We start from the raw sequence: 16186 nt of genomic DNA, 5'->3' as shown, positions 1-16186 counted from the left end.
TAACAAGAATAGATACAAAACTTATTTTATATAAATACATTTATATCAAATTATTATTAAATTTTATTTTAACAAAAAATTAATTTAAAATATTATTTTATACTATTTTAAAACATAAAAAATTCAAACTATTATTTAACAAAATAAAAAATCCAAATAATATCTTTTACAAAACATAAAATTCAAAATAATATTTACCTAGTTATATATTAATAAAAACTACCAATAAATAAAATAAACTATAAATTCTAAACAATTGTCATTTATGTTAAGGAGATAACTGCAAGAAAAAATAAAAATAAAAAACCTAAAAAGGTTCATTTTCACAATAAGTCAATTCACAAATAATTACTTTCTGATTTGCATTTGCCATTTACAGGATTATATACCAACCACTCTTCAAACCAAACATGAAAAATGAAAATCAAATAAATAAAATAAATCAAAAATCAAAAAGCTTGATATAACTACATGTATTTGGATGATCAATGATGATGATGTCAAGTCAATGCAAAAACATGAATATGAATTACATTAATACAAACACTATAAAACTAATTTTGCATACACAACTTAAAATGGGAAAATTAGCATAATGAACAACATTTTGTGAACGTTTGAATATAAGGCGGAGGAGACCTTGCTTGAGCTGTTGGCGGCTGCTGCAAATGAAGAGGGCGCTAAGTACAGATCGATCGATATAGGCACCATTTTCAATCGAAAAACAAAAAGGAAAAACAAGTTTCAAAGCACCTTTTCAACCGAGTTTCTTGTCTGATCCTTTGAGGTTGAGATTAAACCATTTCTTTTTGGCTGATTTGTCTTTCCCATCATCTTCCCCTGGAGACTCTGCCTTCGAATCTTCACCGGGGAATCTGCCACTCCCATTACTTAATCCACTGCCAGCTCCTCCACCATTATTCACAGGCCGAGTAACAGAGAACGAGGAGTGGATATTATCTCGCTGTTTCAGCATCTCATCCACCTGAGTAGCAAAGTGGCAATGTAAGGTTGGGATAAAATGATATGAAGGTTTAACCTTTTAATAATGGTTTACGGTGTTATATAAACTAGCATCCTATCCCATTAAAAAGAGGCCGATTAGAATTTTTGTTCCCAGAACTTTTCAAGTCGTTAAAAATTCTCTTGAACTATTAAAATTGTTAGATTCAAGGACTTCTGCCCATTAGACAAAATCTTTGAATCCAACAATTTTTATAGTTCGGGAAAAATTTTCAACGGCCTAAAAAATTCAGAAGGCACAATTTGGTACATATCAAAGTTCAGATGGTAAAAATTCTAATAAGCCAAAAGAGACCTCATTAACCTCTCAAGATCGGTGAAATAAGTTGTTTCAAGCATCCAAACAGTAAAAGTAATAATTTAAACAGAGAGCAATCGAAACTTACCGATTGCTTCTCCTGGCTGTATCTGTTGGTCACTTCTTGAAAACGAGCCAATGCCTAGAAAGATTATATAGAAATATTACAAACACAGAATCATATGACCAAATAGCCATTACAAACCTACAGTTAAAATAAAAGGATCATCACCTTTCGATACTCTGTCTCAAATTGGCGAAGCTCATTTCTCTTTCTTAAAATCTGAGCTTCAATATCCTTAAGCTTTTCCGTAGTTTCCTCATATGTCTTCACACAAACTGCCTCGATCGTATAGGTAGCAGTCTTAAAAAAATTATCTCCTGTAAAAATTACATAAGCAATTAGCAAATAAGAACACACTGAGTTCTAAGCAAGATAATGAAGCAGTCGGATAACAGACCATAGACAGCAAATATATGAGTGCCGGCTTTTAGTTCTGAAACCTCACAAGGTTGTAGACCTTCCAATCTCTTAAAGAAAGCTGCTTCGGGATCCTTTGCCATTGCCAACTGCACCACGATATGGATAAATAATCACAAACTTCGAGTTAACCCCTTCAAAGGTAACGAGATCTAGAAACAGAAACAAACTCATACGATAAAGAATCAGCATACCGCATTCACAGTTGAATCCATTCTGTAAACTTGAAAATGTAAAAAGTACATCCCTGCAGATGTCACTTTCCCTGTCTTCTCGCTATCTTCCTGTTAAATAAGAGAGCGATACCTTTAGCCACTTCTTAGAACACGATAACAAAACGAGTTTTGACACACATAACTAGTAATATATTGAAACTTGGTTGATTTTACCGAATTTCAGCTAGTTCAGCAATGTTAAATCATCTTTACAAATGCAATATTATGAGTCAAACTATCAAATCACTTGATGCTTCATATATGGTAAGCAAATGCTTCTTAGCAAACCAGAGAATCATAACTCATCCAACTTCTTTTAGGAAGGGTCGTGAGCAAAGAGTAAGGGACATTACCCAAGCCATTTGGGACACAAGTATCAATGGCTAACAGAATACCTAAGTCGATACCTACATGATCAATACTCTCTCTTTTCCAATCCTATCACTTAACCCTCCTCTTCACACTTTTTCCTCCTTTAGTTAACAAAATCATAGCACAAGATTAAAAATCCAAAACTTGAACAATTGTCCAAGATTCCAAAAGTTGGACAGATTTTAGGAGGGAAATAAACAATACGTGGTAGAGTGCTCACTCGACAAATAAAAGTTCATCCTTTCTTTCCATTCTCCCCTTCTACCAAATAGGGAAGAAAATTTTGGTCCTGTACTTCCGTTCATACCTAACATAATAAAAGCAGAATTTTTCTTCCTCTTCCTTAGATCATATATGTTTCTCACTTCTTTCTATGTTCTCCCACTCCTAACAAACATAGAAAGAGGACATGGCATAGCAATATTTATATTCAATTGCCAAATATTATAAAACCAAGCCATTTGATTGAATTGTTAAATTACTACACAAAAATGCACATGGAAAAACAAATATATTATCTAAATTTTAAGTGAAACCAAAGTTCTAGACACTTCAATGTCATCTAAGATTAAACAATTACGACTTTCAAGTTACAGAACAGAAACTAAATGTTGAACCATCATAGATGACGATATAGTACCTGTAGGGCCAAACCATAACCACCGGCAGTTTCGTCTTGCTCGAAATACAATAACTGGAAAATTTCATCAATGTGACTGTAATTTTAGTATTAACATATCAACCGTACAAACGAAGCAGACAAAAAAAAAGGTAAAATCAAAGTATAAGGATAATATTTGTAATAGATTACCTTAAATTTGCTTTGTGCAGTTGAAGTAACCCTTACTACAATCCCTGCCTCAGCTTGTTGTTCATTGATTGTTACACCGAAAAAATGAGCACACTGCTTTTCAACCTGAAACAAGAAACAAATAAGAATAAGGAATACAAAGAAAGAATGTGAAATCCATCATGATAGCAAACTAAACAAGCACCTTTCCGCTGACTGATGTTCCAATTGGAAGTGGTCTGACAGTAACAGTCCCACTCATAGCTTCTTCAAGTACATTAGCAGATATTGTAGTCTTGATAGGGACACCAAGCTTGCTATAGACAAAAAAAAAAAGATTGAAATAATGTAAATATGGAATAACAGCCAAACCAATCTATTTATGAATCAAAATAAATCACCTGAACAAAGCTGCAAACATTGTATTGACTGTTCCAAGATTTGACAAGTCAATTTCCATGTCCATGCCTTCAGCATCAAGAGCCTGAAAGAATTAGAGAATAATTATACGACAAGCTTTTGGTAACTTCAATTACTAAAGAACATGTGAGCAGAACCAAATTAATCCTAATCAAACAGTTCCTTCCTACAAATTGTACATATGCCCACATAGGCATGCTTTAATAAATTATCATGTCAGAGGTTAGTATATTAGCAATAATGATCATGTTCATGTTAAGAAATGAAATTCATACAAATTAAATGGTAAAAGCACCTCGAAACCTGCACTATCATACTGTCTTCTCTTCTCTGGATCAGCTAATATGCTATAAGAATAAGCAACCTCCTTGAAAAGTTCAGAAGCTTCAGGATTGCTAGCATTCTTGTCTGGATGATACCTATCCAAGATTCAAGTAACAAACAATTAAAGAAATAACAATAAAAGGAGCCACAAGAAAAAGAATTCAAACATCTACACCTACTATTTTCACTAATTAAAATTTTCTAATTATATTATAAAAACAATAGATGGGAAAGGTTTCTTCACACAATCAATCAGCTCAAAACTATTTCATCACCTACTTTAATAGAGATTTGAACATCACACATCCTATGAGTAATTCTTAAGAAAAATTCACATCTATTATCACACTAATCAATCATATTATTTTATTTTCATAACTCTGAAATCAGTAAAAAAAAAGTGTTCTTTTCTTTTCTTTTTCTCACAATCTGCAAAATTTATTTACAATAATTAACTGAAATGGTCCTCATATAAGCAATGTTTGGCAAACCCCATATCTCAAAATTAATTCAAATCAATACTAAAAGAGAGAGAAAGAGAATTTTTCATCAAGAAAAAGAGCTTACTTGAGAGCAAGCTTTCTGTAAGCAGATTTAATTTCTTGATCGGTTGAATCCCTCGAAACTGAGAGTACTTCATACGGGTCTCGTCTATTTGCAGGGGCAGAAGTTCCTTCCATTTTCGAACCTAACCCCATACACTGCAATCCCTCTCTTTCTCTTTCTTTCTCCCTCTTTTCAACCCTATTTCTCTCAACACTACAATATTATCAACCGAATCGGAGAAATTGATCCAATCATGGAGAAATTCAAGCACCCAAAATATATAAAAATGAGAACTTGATAATATATATATATAATATCAGCAGACAACGCGGAATTCGAAGCAGTATTGGATCGCTATATCTTTCTTGTACAAAGAAATCAAGAAAAGCAATGATATATATCTAACTCCAATGAACAAGTCAAACCCCTTGAAAATGAAAAGATCTAATTCAACAAAAAATTACAGGGAAATGGAGCTAGGGTTTTTCAAAAAAAAAAATTGATTTTGCTGAAGAAGAAAGATATAAATACTTTTGTCGCTTTTTTTAATTTTATTTGATTTTGTTTTTTTTTTTTTGTTTTAATTTAATTTATGTTATTTTGTGTGTCTCTATTTTTATTGGGTTATTCCTAATATTAAGTTTAACCTTTATTTTATATTACGTAATTTCAGCCAACAGAATTTGTCCATTTTGGTCGACAGAATTTAAGAATTAATATGAAAATGTCATGTTATTAAAGTATTTTGTCTAATTTATTTAGAGTGCGTTTAGAAGTAACTGTGTAATTACTAAGTAGAGTAATTATTAAGGTGGTAATTACACAGTGTAGTAATTACACCATATTTTAAAATGCAATGTGTATTTGGATATGAGGTGGTAATTACATATGAATTTCTAAATTTTATTTGGCAAAATAGTTAGTAATTACATGGGAAAATAATATTTTTTAGTAGCTAATGTTTAATATGGAAAGTTTTTAGTAATTACACAGTGTAATTACATTCAATTCTCATGGGGGTCATGAGAATTTGAGAGTGCAATTAGAACCCCTCAATTAGTTCCAATTACATAGTTACAGTGTAATTACATGGTCAGACAAACATGTCAAATTGTGTAATTACTTCCAATTACGCACAAATCCAATTACATTGTAGCTTTCCAAAGGCACCCTTATTTTTTTAATTTTAAAACAAATAATTACTTTCTATTTCTACTTGTAGAATCAATATTCATGTAAACTTTTCAGTTGTGTCATAAAACATATTTAATATTCATTCTATGTGAGAATAATAAAATGGTAATGTAATTATTTGTGTGAGGTAATTAACAAAAATGAATTTTGTATTTATATATACAAGTGAAGTAACTAAACTTTAGAAGAATTATATTCTAAAATATAAATTGTATTATTTGTATAATTACCAAAACTAAAGTTTGTATTATTTATATAATATCTACATTTACAACTATGTCTAAATTAGCTAAATTTAGTTTTTCAGATTAAAAAATTAGTATTTAATATTTAATGCCATAATCGTGCAAAAAAAAAAATCATATTTTAATTTATGCTATTATAATTATTCATTTGATTTTCAAATTTTTTGAAATTTCGTTTAATTTTTAAAAATAGAACCTACATTATCTATAAAATTTCACTTTGTTAAAACAAGTAAATTATATTTCAAGTTAAAAATAAATATTATTAGAGATAGAAATTTGATCCACTAGAATTGATACACGTGGGTGCCCACCTTGAATGGAGCGGGAAGTACCCGCTTTAGTAGGTTATGGGAAAGGGATGCAGAAAAATTTTATTTACCTGAAGCAAGTTTGGGGCAAATCAGGATATACTACCCACCCAATATTCACCTGCAATATATAATTTCTATATAATTTTCTAAATATTTATTCGTATAATCGTATTAAAATTATTAGCTACAAAGTTGATGATTGATCTTTCATATCACTATCATAATAAATACTTTATAATATAGTGTTCTACTCATCAATTTCCATTATCAAATATCAATATCCTCTTTAATTTGTTACTACTTACAAGCATGGTGTCAATATATGTGGTTGATTATTCTGACTTGCATATCATTTATAATTTATAGAATATAAAGTACAAATTAAATAGAATTTTTATTTCAAATTCAAAAATCTTTTCAGTTTCATTTTGAATTACACTAAATTATTTTGTTATAATTTTTTTTAATCTTTATGAGTACCCAAAGGATCCCCATACTCAATAGGGATTTCCCTACCCTAGCCTCCCTAACAGGGCCGGCCATAGGCATAAGCGGGCTAGGCCCGCGCTTCGGGCCCACTCATTTTAGGAGCCCAAATAAAAAAATTGTCTTTTAAAAAATATACACATTTTTTTCAATAATTTTTAAAAATACTATTTATCTTTATAGTAAAGGTCCAATTTTTTTTTTTTTTGCCTACATCCCATTTTAACTCAAGGCCGGCCTTGCTGCTAGGGATTTAGTGGGGCGGGGACATAAATAGGGAGTGAGAACGAGATTGGAGACTGCATTTCCCGCTCATTACCCATCCAATTTCCATCTCTTATTATTGTACATAGAATTGGTGCTCTTTCAAAAATTTAAATAGCCAAATTATTTGATTTCAACACTTCCCATTGAACCTCTTGAGGCTAGCTCAAATGGTCATAGGTGGGTGTGTGAGTGTTGGAGGTCCTGGGTTCGAGTCCCAGGTAAAACATGTTGTAATATATAAACGCTTAAATAAAAAAAAAACACTTCCCATTGAAAAGTCATAAAAACTACAAATGCATTATAATCCCAAGTTTTTATACCCAAGTTTCAACTAAGACTAGTTATACTAAAGAAAGTTGATTGAAACACCACAAAAAAGATAGTAGTGTGATAGTGGGACTGTGGAAGAAATTGAATTAAATTAATACATGTACGATTTTACATTTTTGTGAGGAGGAATATTTGATAAGCTGTCCTTTTGAGGAATATTTTACAACTATTATTGAGTATGATAGGAGAAGAGATACTATAGTGATTTATTTATCACCTTATAAAATCTTGTGAGTATGTACCAATCCAATCTTATAAGTATCAATGATGGTCCATACTCCATAAAATCATTTTCCTTTTTTAAAGTTTACATTAGAAACTCAACTACTTAGATTAGATGTATGAAAATTTCTATAGGTGAAGTTCAACTTAACCTTTTTCCTCATAGTTAGCCTATATAACAAAAACTAAATCCATGGGATTCCACCATTTTTGTAAGTTCAAGTCTCTCAGCTCAAAAGCTTAGATTGATAATTTCGTATACGAAAAAGATTTTCGTAATTATGCAAGAACTCTTCCATTTTCTATATAGATGTTGGGGGTACATCTAAAGATCATACAAAGGGGCCAAGGTTTCACCAGCCCTTATTGTGGGATGATGAACAGAACAGATAAAAGCCTCGACAAAACCCGGTTTCACTGGTTTGGCAACGAGCAGAGGGAATCGGGTTCGGCCTTAATTACCTTGGTGTTATATGAACCACAAAACTTACACTTATGGTAGAGCCAGTGAAAGGGAGCATTCCCCTTCTTATCACAATCATTGCAGAGTATTTCCTGTAAAAACGCCAATAACAAGTCAGTTATCGGGGATTCAGCTGATGAAAATGAGGATAAAGCATTGGGGTCATTCCGAAATATTTACCTGACAGAGATCCTTGTATTCGTCTGGAAGTTCCTCGGAAGCCATTAGCGCATCGAGCATGCCAAAGTAAACCTTGAAAGAAAACGAAAGCCAGAAATAACACATTTTAGCACAAGACATTTGTAATGTGAATGAATGTGTTAAAGTTAAAATTATTCGTACCGACATATCTCCCATAGATTTGCTACAGATTGGACAAATGTAGTGACTGCAAGTATATGCCTGACAGGATGAAAAAAATAGCTTAATCACATATCAACCATTTTCAAAAGGTTTCAAGAAATGGAAAAAATATGGAACAACCATGAGAACTGGAATCAAAAACGAATATGTTGAAAGGAAAAAAACCAACCCGAAAGCAATCTGAATGCATGTAGTGGCCACAAGGAAGAGCTCTCACAGTTGCGCTTGACGTGAACAAAAAGTCACAACAAATGGGACAGTTTATTTCCAGACTTTTCTCCCAACATTTGTGTTCGGGGACTTTCATCCCCAGGCAACAATTGCAGTTCATGCAATGAAACTGGTCAGTACCAAGTCCCTTTCCGACTCGACATAAGTTGCAGAAAGGACAATGATAAACTTCCCTGATATGACAAAAGGAAGACATAAGTTGCAGAAAGGACAATGATAATTCATATCGTCATATCTGAAATCTAATAATGTTTTTATTTCTATAAGTGGAAAGGTTATAGTCAAGGAAAAAACCTTTCATCATCGAAAAATTTGCAAATACTACAATAGTACGTTGCCATTGAGAATTCGTTGCAGGAAGGTGTTTTGCAGAATGGTCCAACAGGCTGTATTTGCAAGCACTGCATACACATCATTTCGGTTGTGGCCTTCCTGCACATTAATTACATAACATCCTCAATCAAATATATATATTGCACAATAATTGAAGATGCCAGATGAAACAAAAAATAGAAGGTTACCGATCCATCGAATGGTCGCTGACTTTGTCATGGCAAAACCTGCATGTAAATAACTGGCCACAACAAGCAGCCCGGAGTTTGCAATTTCTCTTGTAATGCTCACACCCAAAAACTTGTTTCTCTAAATCACGAAACGAAGGAGAGCATCCAAGTAAGTCTTCACCGTTCAAACAATCAGCTGCTAGAGTTGATTTCTGCTGAGAGGCTATGTATCCACTGGCATATAACCCATAAAATTATCATAAACATGTGAACTTGTGTGCCAAAAGTGATCAAAATGGTTAATACACAAACATACCTGGTCATCAGATTTTGAGTTAGATAGGTTTTTCTTCTCGGATCAAGAGTTGAAACATGAGAGACTTTTCTAATTTCTGATCGAATCTCATTTTCATTCATCCTAAAAATATCTTTCCATCCAGGCTTGAAAGTGATGTCACTGCGCTCCAAGCTTTCACTGACACTGGACCCTGAAATTTAAAAATCGGAGTTCAAATAATACGAATTTATTGCATGTGAAATCTCCTAGAGAAAATACAAGACAATAAAGAATGATTTAACTCAAAAATTAATTAACTTCCCAACCTGATAAACAATTATCTGACACTGCGGTATGTGAAGAAGCAGGAGTTGTATTCCACCATTCATTAAGCCACTCATTGAACATCGTGTTTTTGGTAGCCTGCTTCCATGTGTCCATCATTTTATTTTGCTCCTCCTGAGTAAGAGCAGAAGTTACCCATGGCAACATTGATTGGAGAACTTCAGCCCCAGTTGTACCGATGATTTGACCAACAATTTTATCTTGTTCTTCCACTGAAAAATGTTTATCAAATAATGGCCACAATTCAAGCTCTTCCCTGAAAACATGCTGATCTAGTGTTACTCTTATAGATTTGCACATAGCCTGAAGCTTCGTCGCTAGCTCATTATATTCTCTTCGAGTATCACTACGATCGACAGATGCAAATTCCCCATTCAAACATTCATTTAGTTGTGTAAGCTTATTAAGTACAGAAGAAATATCCTCAAATAGCTTTTCTTCTTGCTTGTGGTCCAGAGTGTATGAGTGGCTAACATTGTGAAGTGCCTCTCTAGACTCTAATGCTGGAAAAACTATGTCATCCTCTGCATTGCTATGAGCCTTGTATAGACCCCATAACAATTGGAACCTTCCAGTAAACTGCCGAAGAAAAGACTCATCACAATCAGCAAGTTTTCCGGATTCAACATCCAAATACTCCAAGTCCTTGCAGATGGCTTTATGAAATTTAAATATGTTATCAATTGGTCGTTTGGCACACCCATCCTCACTAGAGCTTATATCTGTTCCCCAGCTAAACAGACTCGAGTTTAGGGATGGGGCAGATGGTCCAAAAGCCAATGAACGCATAGATTTTCCTGAAGCCAGAGAACTCACTCCTAGATCACTCCCATTTACACCTAGCGTAGGTACATGGCATGACTGGTTACTGCAAGATAATTCAGGCAGCTTTGCCGTTTCTCCTGGCAAACAAGAAACAGTATCTTCTAAGGATGTCAAGTGTTGACACTTGGCAGGCCTTACACTGTCATATCCCCTATCTGCTTGATTATTTAACGATTCCTCCTTGGTGAAACAAACAGGGTTGCACATAGAAACTGCTTCGCCAAGACCTCCATCAGTTCCCTTCAGCTTATTTGTAGAGCGAAAACCAATTATACTTGAAGATATACAAACATTTGTAGGATGACCTTTGCATGCCCAACCAGAGAAAAGAGTAACCAACGCCAAATCTGATGCAGGAGCTGCATTGGATGACTATGCAAGTCAGATTACACTAGAAAGGGGTTCTATTAAAAGAAAAAAAAATTGGTGGCATGATGAGTTTTTAAAGATATTTTAAAGTAATAAGAGCTGAAAACTAATACAAAACCTGCCATCTGCATATTTTGAAGGAAAGAACTTGCTTCTTCTTCACTTAGTAATCCTGTGAACCACGGCAACACACACTCAATCAACTTCAAGGGCATCAAACGTAAACTTTGGTAGAGAAGCTCCCGCTGTCTTTCAGGACTAAAATGCTCTCTAGCAAGTGGAAGAACCTATCAGCACAACATGATAGTAGAGGGTCATTGTAGATATAGAAATATCTAAAATTCCTTTATTTCTATATGATTTACAGCTCTCTAGTGCAAATAAGAAAACATTATGAGTTACGAATCCCACATCTACCCCTTGGAAGCCTTAACGGTTTACACTATTTCATCATATCTAAAATCATACAGGAAATGTAAGCAAATTACATGGTTTCAAGCTCCTTTGACTTAAGCAAAACCTTTGACTCTTCCATTCTCACATTTGTTCCCACCTATGGTACTACTATTTCAAGAAACTAAGAAAATATGTGAATTAAATTTCTTCACTAATAATCTAAGCTCGTTGTTATATTGGAACAAAGAGACCACTAACCTGAGCTTCCTCGTTTTGGAAGTGCCTCAGTATGTTGGCCATTATCTGATCAGCTCGAGAGCACAATTTTGAGCAAAACTCTGAAGAAGAGTTAGCCTCACCGCTTTGGATGCTTTCTATAAGGCACCTAAGCTTATCAAATTGAATCTCTTCTTCTGCATGCTCGTGGGCAAAAGAAATTTCAGCATCTACAGCAGGAAATATAACTTCGTCCTCAGCAAGGCTGCAGTCAAAGAGATAAACTCAACTTATTCCACAAAGTTTAGGCAATCATATTTCATAAGAGCGTTAAGTAATTAAAAGTATGCTTCACCATGTTTTTTACTAATTATAAAAGAACCAGAACAATTTATGAATCAAACATTCCAATGGGGTGACAAATTAATACATGCAGTACACATGATCCAGAAAAAAGATTTTCTATTAGTAAATGTTGTCCATGAAGATGATTATTATATTTGTGCATTTACGCAATGAATTTGCTGCTTTACATAAAAGGCATGTTGATGAGGTAAGAAAAGAAACATAGCAAGAAATTGAACCTGTGAAAAATGCAGACATCTGCAATGAATTGTAGCCTCTTATTAAATTCTGCCAAATCAGAATGTCCACAGAGTTTGATCTTCCTAGCAGCATCAGCTATATCATTCAACTCTCTTTTTATAGCATTATGCCAAAGCATTATTTCATCAATAGGACTTAAAACGGAGGAAGTCATTGGATCACAATTCATCTCAATATGCTTTCTTTTACCAATCTTGGAGGATTGACATGCATTGTGTCCCATCTCTGTCTGACGGACCACAGCATTAGGCCCAACAGCATGGCATTGACCTGTGGAATTATCTTTGCTAGGTTTATGAGTATCGGATGTTTTTACCCCTTCCATCCAGGAAAATACAACCTTCATGTTATATGTGAAGATCAGCCCATTATCGTTTAATTAACTATACTATTAAGTCCATGTAAGAGTCCTTACCTGCTGCAGAAGCTTCTCTTCTGGTATGACCTTGCCCAACAACTTGCACATGCTCTGATGCTCATCAGATGATATAGAAGAAGAAAGCCATGGAAGAAATTTTGCTATCATATTAACTGGAATACTGCACAAAAACTGCCAGACCAGAGAAGCCAGCTCTTCATGTGAAAACTTCTCCATAAGCAGTCGGAGGACCTGAGAAATTCAAAAGTAAGCTCTAGCATACTCGGCTCACCCTATCATGTCATGGTCCCATGATTACCCTACATGTCTACTAGTTGAAATTATAACATATGGGTAGAATCTTTATAATAAGGGTCGTGAAGTAGCTATATCCTATTTGTGCCCTACTCAAGTAGAGATCTCTTACTAATAAACATGTACACTATCTCCCTATATTAGTCACCCCTACTCGAAATGAAAGCCTATCAACCTTGACAGGTCAGATGTACTCTCTCCAGGTGGTGACAACAAAAAGAATCATTGCTTGATACCACTTAATGAATAAAACATACCAATTCAAAAGCATAGGTACTAGAACACTTAATAGCTTACATCTAAAGAAATAAGGTGTTCTGTCTATGGTACTAGAATACTAAATTAAAAACAAGTTAGTGTATTAAACCGCTTACATCCACAGTCGATTTATACTTGTAGACTGAGCACATAGATCTAAATCTAAACTATCGGAAGTTCCTGATTTCTCATAAACTCTACTGTTGCAAAGTAGTATAAGGTCAATATTATCAATATATCTATTGAAGCATGATGAAAACTAATGATAACAAAAAAAAAAACAGAAATAGTACAGTAAACCAAACAAGTACCTGTTCCTCCTCCTTAAACAAGTGCTTGCTAATTGATGTATGAAGGGCTCCAGTACAAGAGGCTAATTCTCTCCAATAGCTTTCTTCCTTTTCCACATCAGAATTTAAAAGCTTGAATAACTGATCAAAAATAAAACTTTCTCCCTTGTGTTCAAGAGAGTAAGTTCGAGCAACATTCTTTACACGTATATCCAGAGCTGGAAAGATGACCTACAATTTAGAATAGCAAAATGTTACAGCACCGGTTCATTGCACCATAACTTACATTAATAGAATGTTTATGTCAGCAATGCCTAGTTCCTTCCAGTGTTGATCAATTGCAAAATCCATGCAATTGTGAATTAGAAAGATGGCTAGTCTTACTAACCATAAAACAATTCTATATTTTTTAGAACTTACTAATGTTTTCAATATTGCTGGCATTTTAACAACATTAACACTTAATGGTGTCTGAGTTGAAAATTTCAATTTAATCTCTTACTAAATACTCATCACTTCAAGACCAATCATGTGGATTTCTTATATGCAGAAAATGTAATCAGAAAAACTTACAAGCTAACATTCATTCCCCAATCAAATAAAAAATTCTAACAACATCAAAGAATTATCAAAATTCAAACTTTACACAACTATCTATTAACTACAACAACGCAAGGTCAAGAATAACAAGTTTTAATTCAATAAACAAAACCATCACCTCATCCTCAGCATTACAGTGATGCTTATAAATTGAGCGAAGAAAGTGGTATCTCTCCAACAAAGGCTTAACATCGGCACCATTTCCATGGTTGGTAGCGAGACCCACAGCAGTACGATGAAGAACATCAAGCTCAGAGCGTATAGCTTTATGAAAAAGTAAGAAGATTAACACAGGGGATTCGATAGCAGAGTCATTGAAACAAGTCTTCGATGAAGATGGATCGAGAGGATTAACTGGACCAGCCATTACAGCCACACCACCACCATCACTGCTCGAAAATGGCGTAGTCATTAATTAAAGATAGGATTTTGAGATGAGAATTGGAATGAAATGTAAGGATTAGTACAATTTCCAAAAACCCTAAAATCATTCCCAAATTGGGGAAAAGTCTTTTCTTTCAATTTCTATTTCAGTCTATTTTGTTTCTCTCTCTCTCTCTCTGTTTTTATTGCAAAATCCTTGCCTCCTTTGATTTGGGTTTTATTCTCTATCAGAGAGTGTCTCCCTCCAAAAGAAAGAAAGTAAGAAAAAAGAAAATATTTTTTGTTAGAAGATAAAAGGAGGAAAATGTGTAGTTGGTGCCACGTGTCAACCACATGCCACGTTGGACCAAAGTCCAATTAAGCTTCCAAAGGGCACACATGATACTGAATACATTAATGAGGTGTAATATCGTTATTGGTATATTTCAATATTGCGTTTATCTTAATTATAATGCTGTTAGACACTTTACTACCTCATAGTAATGATATTCTTAAAATCAACTACACACTTATTATAAAGAGCATTCCTATTGGTGCCTAACACTGCATCTTGTGATTAGTTAATAATACTTAATTACATTAATAACGATATTAAATCTCGAAAAATGTTAAACATCACAGTGTCTTTTAACATTTTTCTATTATGAATTCCATTAATCTCTTTAATATATGGGGTAAATACTAATTTGGTTTTTAGATTTTGTGTTTCGCAACTTGAATTTTGACGTATGTATTAAATCATGTCTCTTAAATTTTGTAAGTTGTTAAAATTTTTTTTCAAACTATATTAACTGAGATTATTAGATCTAAGAACTTCTATCCAATTTCGTTTAATTTTATTAACGTAGTGATTGTCTATGTGTTAAAGCGTTCCCCGAAATTTTAACATCTACCAAATTGTACCCTCTAAATTGTAATATATACTAAATTATGTTCTCTAAATTTTTATCTATGTCAAACTTTCATTAGTAAAATTCATAAAAAATCTTCAATTTAATAATCTTAAAATAACAAAAATTTTAATTAAGTTTTACAAAATTATCAATCAAACTTTTTATTTTATTAAATTATAAATTAGAGTTAAATTTTCATCAAAATATTTACTATATTATTAATACTATTATTGAAAGGCACTAAAAAGAAAATACTTTGAGAAGATCATAAAAGGGGGAACGCATAGTTGGGTGCCAGCCACGTGTCGACCACATGCCACGGTGTACCAAACATCCAACTAACTAAGCTTCCAATGTTTTTAAAATGAACAACACACACTTTATTATGAATTCCAATATGAATTTTGATTTGTACGTACGTACGTACGTACGTAGTATGAACACAAAGTATGGATGTGGGTTATTCTTGAAGTGGCACGTGCATAACACGTGAGAGAAGTCTGGATAATAATAATGGTCGTAATTGGAAGCATCTTTTCATAGTTTTTGAGTGTCCACATACACATTTCCCACTGGTTTTGATTATGGATAGATTCACCAGCTGATGATTCACCCATCAATTTCAATTATCAAAAACCTTTGAGCTTCCTTAGTGGCCACTCTCCACTCACCAGGTGGAATTATTACATATTAACTACCAAACATTGCATTATTATTGTGCTCAGCACCTTTTATAAATAGCACTATAAAATTAATTAGCGATATTTTTTAAATGTTGTATTTTAAATTATATAAGATCCGATATTTAATTAAACTAATAGTAGTATGACATAGAAAAGAATATTAGGCGCCAGTAATATCTTTTACCATTTTTCTTATAAAACTCATGATGTCTAACACCACAATAAAATATTATCATATAATTAGTTAGTAATTTTCTATAATATTTATTAAATTAAAACAAGTA

At 33.3% G+C, this 16186-nt stretch overlaps 2 protein-coding genes across 3 annotated transcripts; both read right to left on the bottom strand.

The window, feature by feature from the left end:
• Positions 1 to 438: 438 nt before the first annotated feature.
• On the bottom strand, positions 439 to 5000 carry LOC115712683 (chaperone protein dnaJ 15). Of its 2 annotated transcripts, none has more exons than XM_030641013.2 (12): positions 4491 to 5000; positions 3895 to 4018; positions 3581 to 3663; positions 3385 to 3496; positions 3201 to 3305; positions 3030 to 3083; positions 1997 to 2086; positions 1783 to 1891; positions 1554 to 1702; positions 1410 to 1463; positions 754 to 985; positions 439 to 662 (listed from the first exon to the last, which is right to left on the bottom strand). In XM_030641013.2, the coding sequence occupies exons 1-11, from the start codon at positions 4619 to 4621 to the stop codon at positions 758 to 760; spliced, it is 1239 nt and encodes a 412-aa protein (XP_030496873.1). In that variant the 5' UTR covers positions 4622 to 5000; the 3' UTR covers positions 439 to 662; positions 754 to 757. The 2 variants fall into 2 exon arrangements, with proteins under 2 accessions (XP_030496873.1, XP_030496874.1); XM_030641014.2 differs by having other exon boundaries at positions 439 to 659.
• Positions 5001 to 7375: 2375 nt separating this feature from the next.
• Positions 7376 to 14586, bottom strand: LOC115712987 (zinc finger protein BRUTUS). Its single transcript, XM_030641442.2, has 14 exons — positions 14061 to 14586; positions 13364 to 13573; positions 12537 to 12731; positions 12100 to 12461; positions 11558 to 11780; positions 11022 to 11190; positions 9691 to 10893; positions 9404 to 9575; positions 9106 to 9321; positions 8879 to 9016; positions 8523 to 8757; positions 8333 to 8392; positions 8171 to 8242; positions 7376 to 8082 (listed from the first exon to the last, which is right to left on the bottom strand). The coding sequence occupies exons 1-14, from the start codon at positions 14352 to 14354 to the stop codon at positions 7942 to 7944; spliced, it is 3690 nt and encodes a 1229-aa protein (XP_030497302.2). The 5' UTR covers positions 14355 to 14586; the 3' UTR covers positions 7376 to 7941.
• Between the last annotated feature and the right edge of the window lie 1600 nt (positions 14587 to 16186).

This window comes from Cannabis sativa, chromosome 4 (genome assembly GCF_029168945.1).
Source record: "Cannabis sativa cultivar Pink pepper isolate KNU-18-1 chromosome 4, ASM2916894v1, whole genome shotgun sequence".
NCBI lineage: Eukaryota > Viridiplantae > Streptophyta > Magnoliopsida > Rosales > Cannabaceae > Cannabis > Cannabis sativa.
This window is presented reverse-complemented; position numbering and strand designations above follow the sequence as displayed.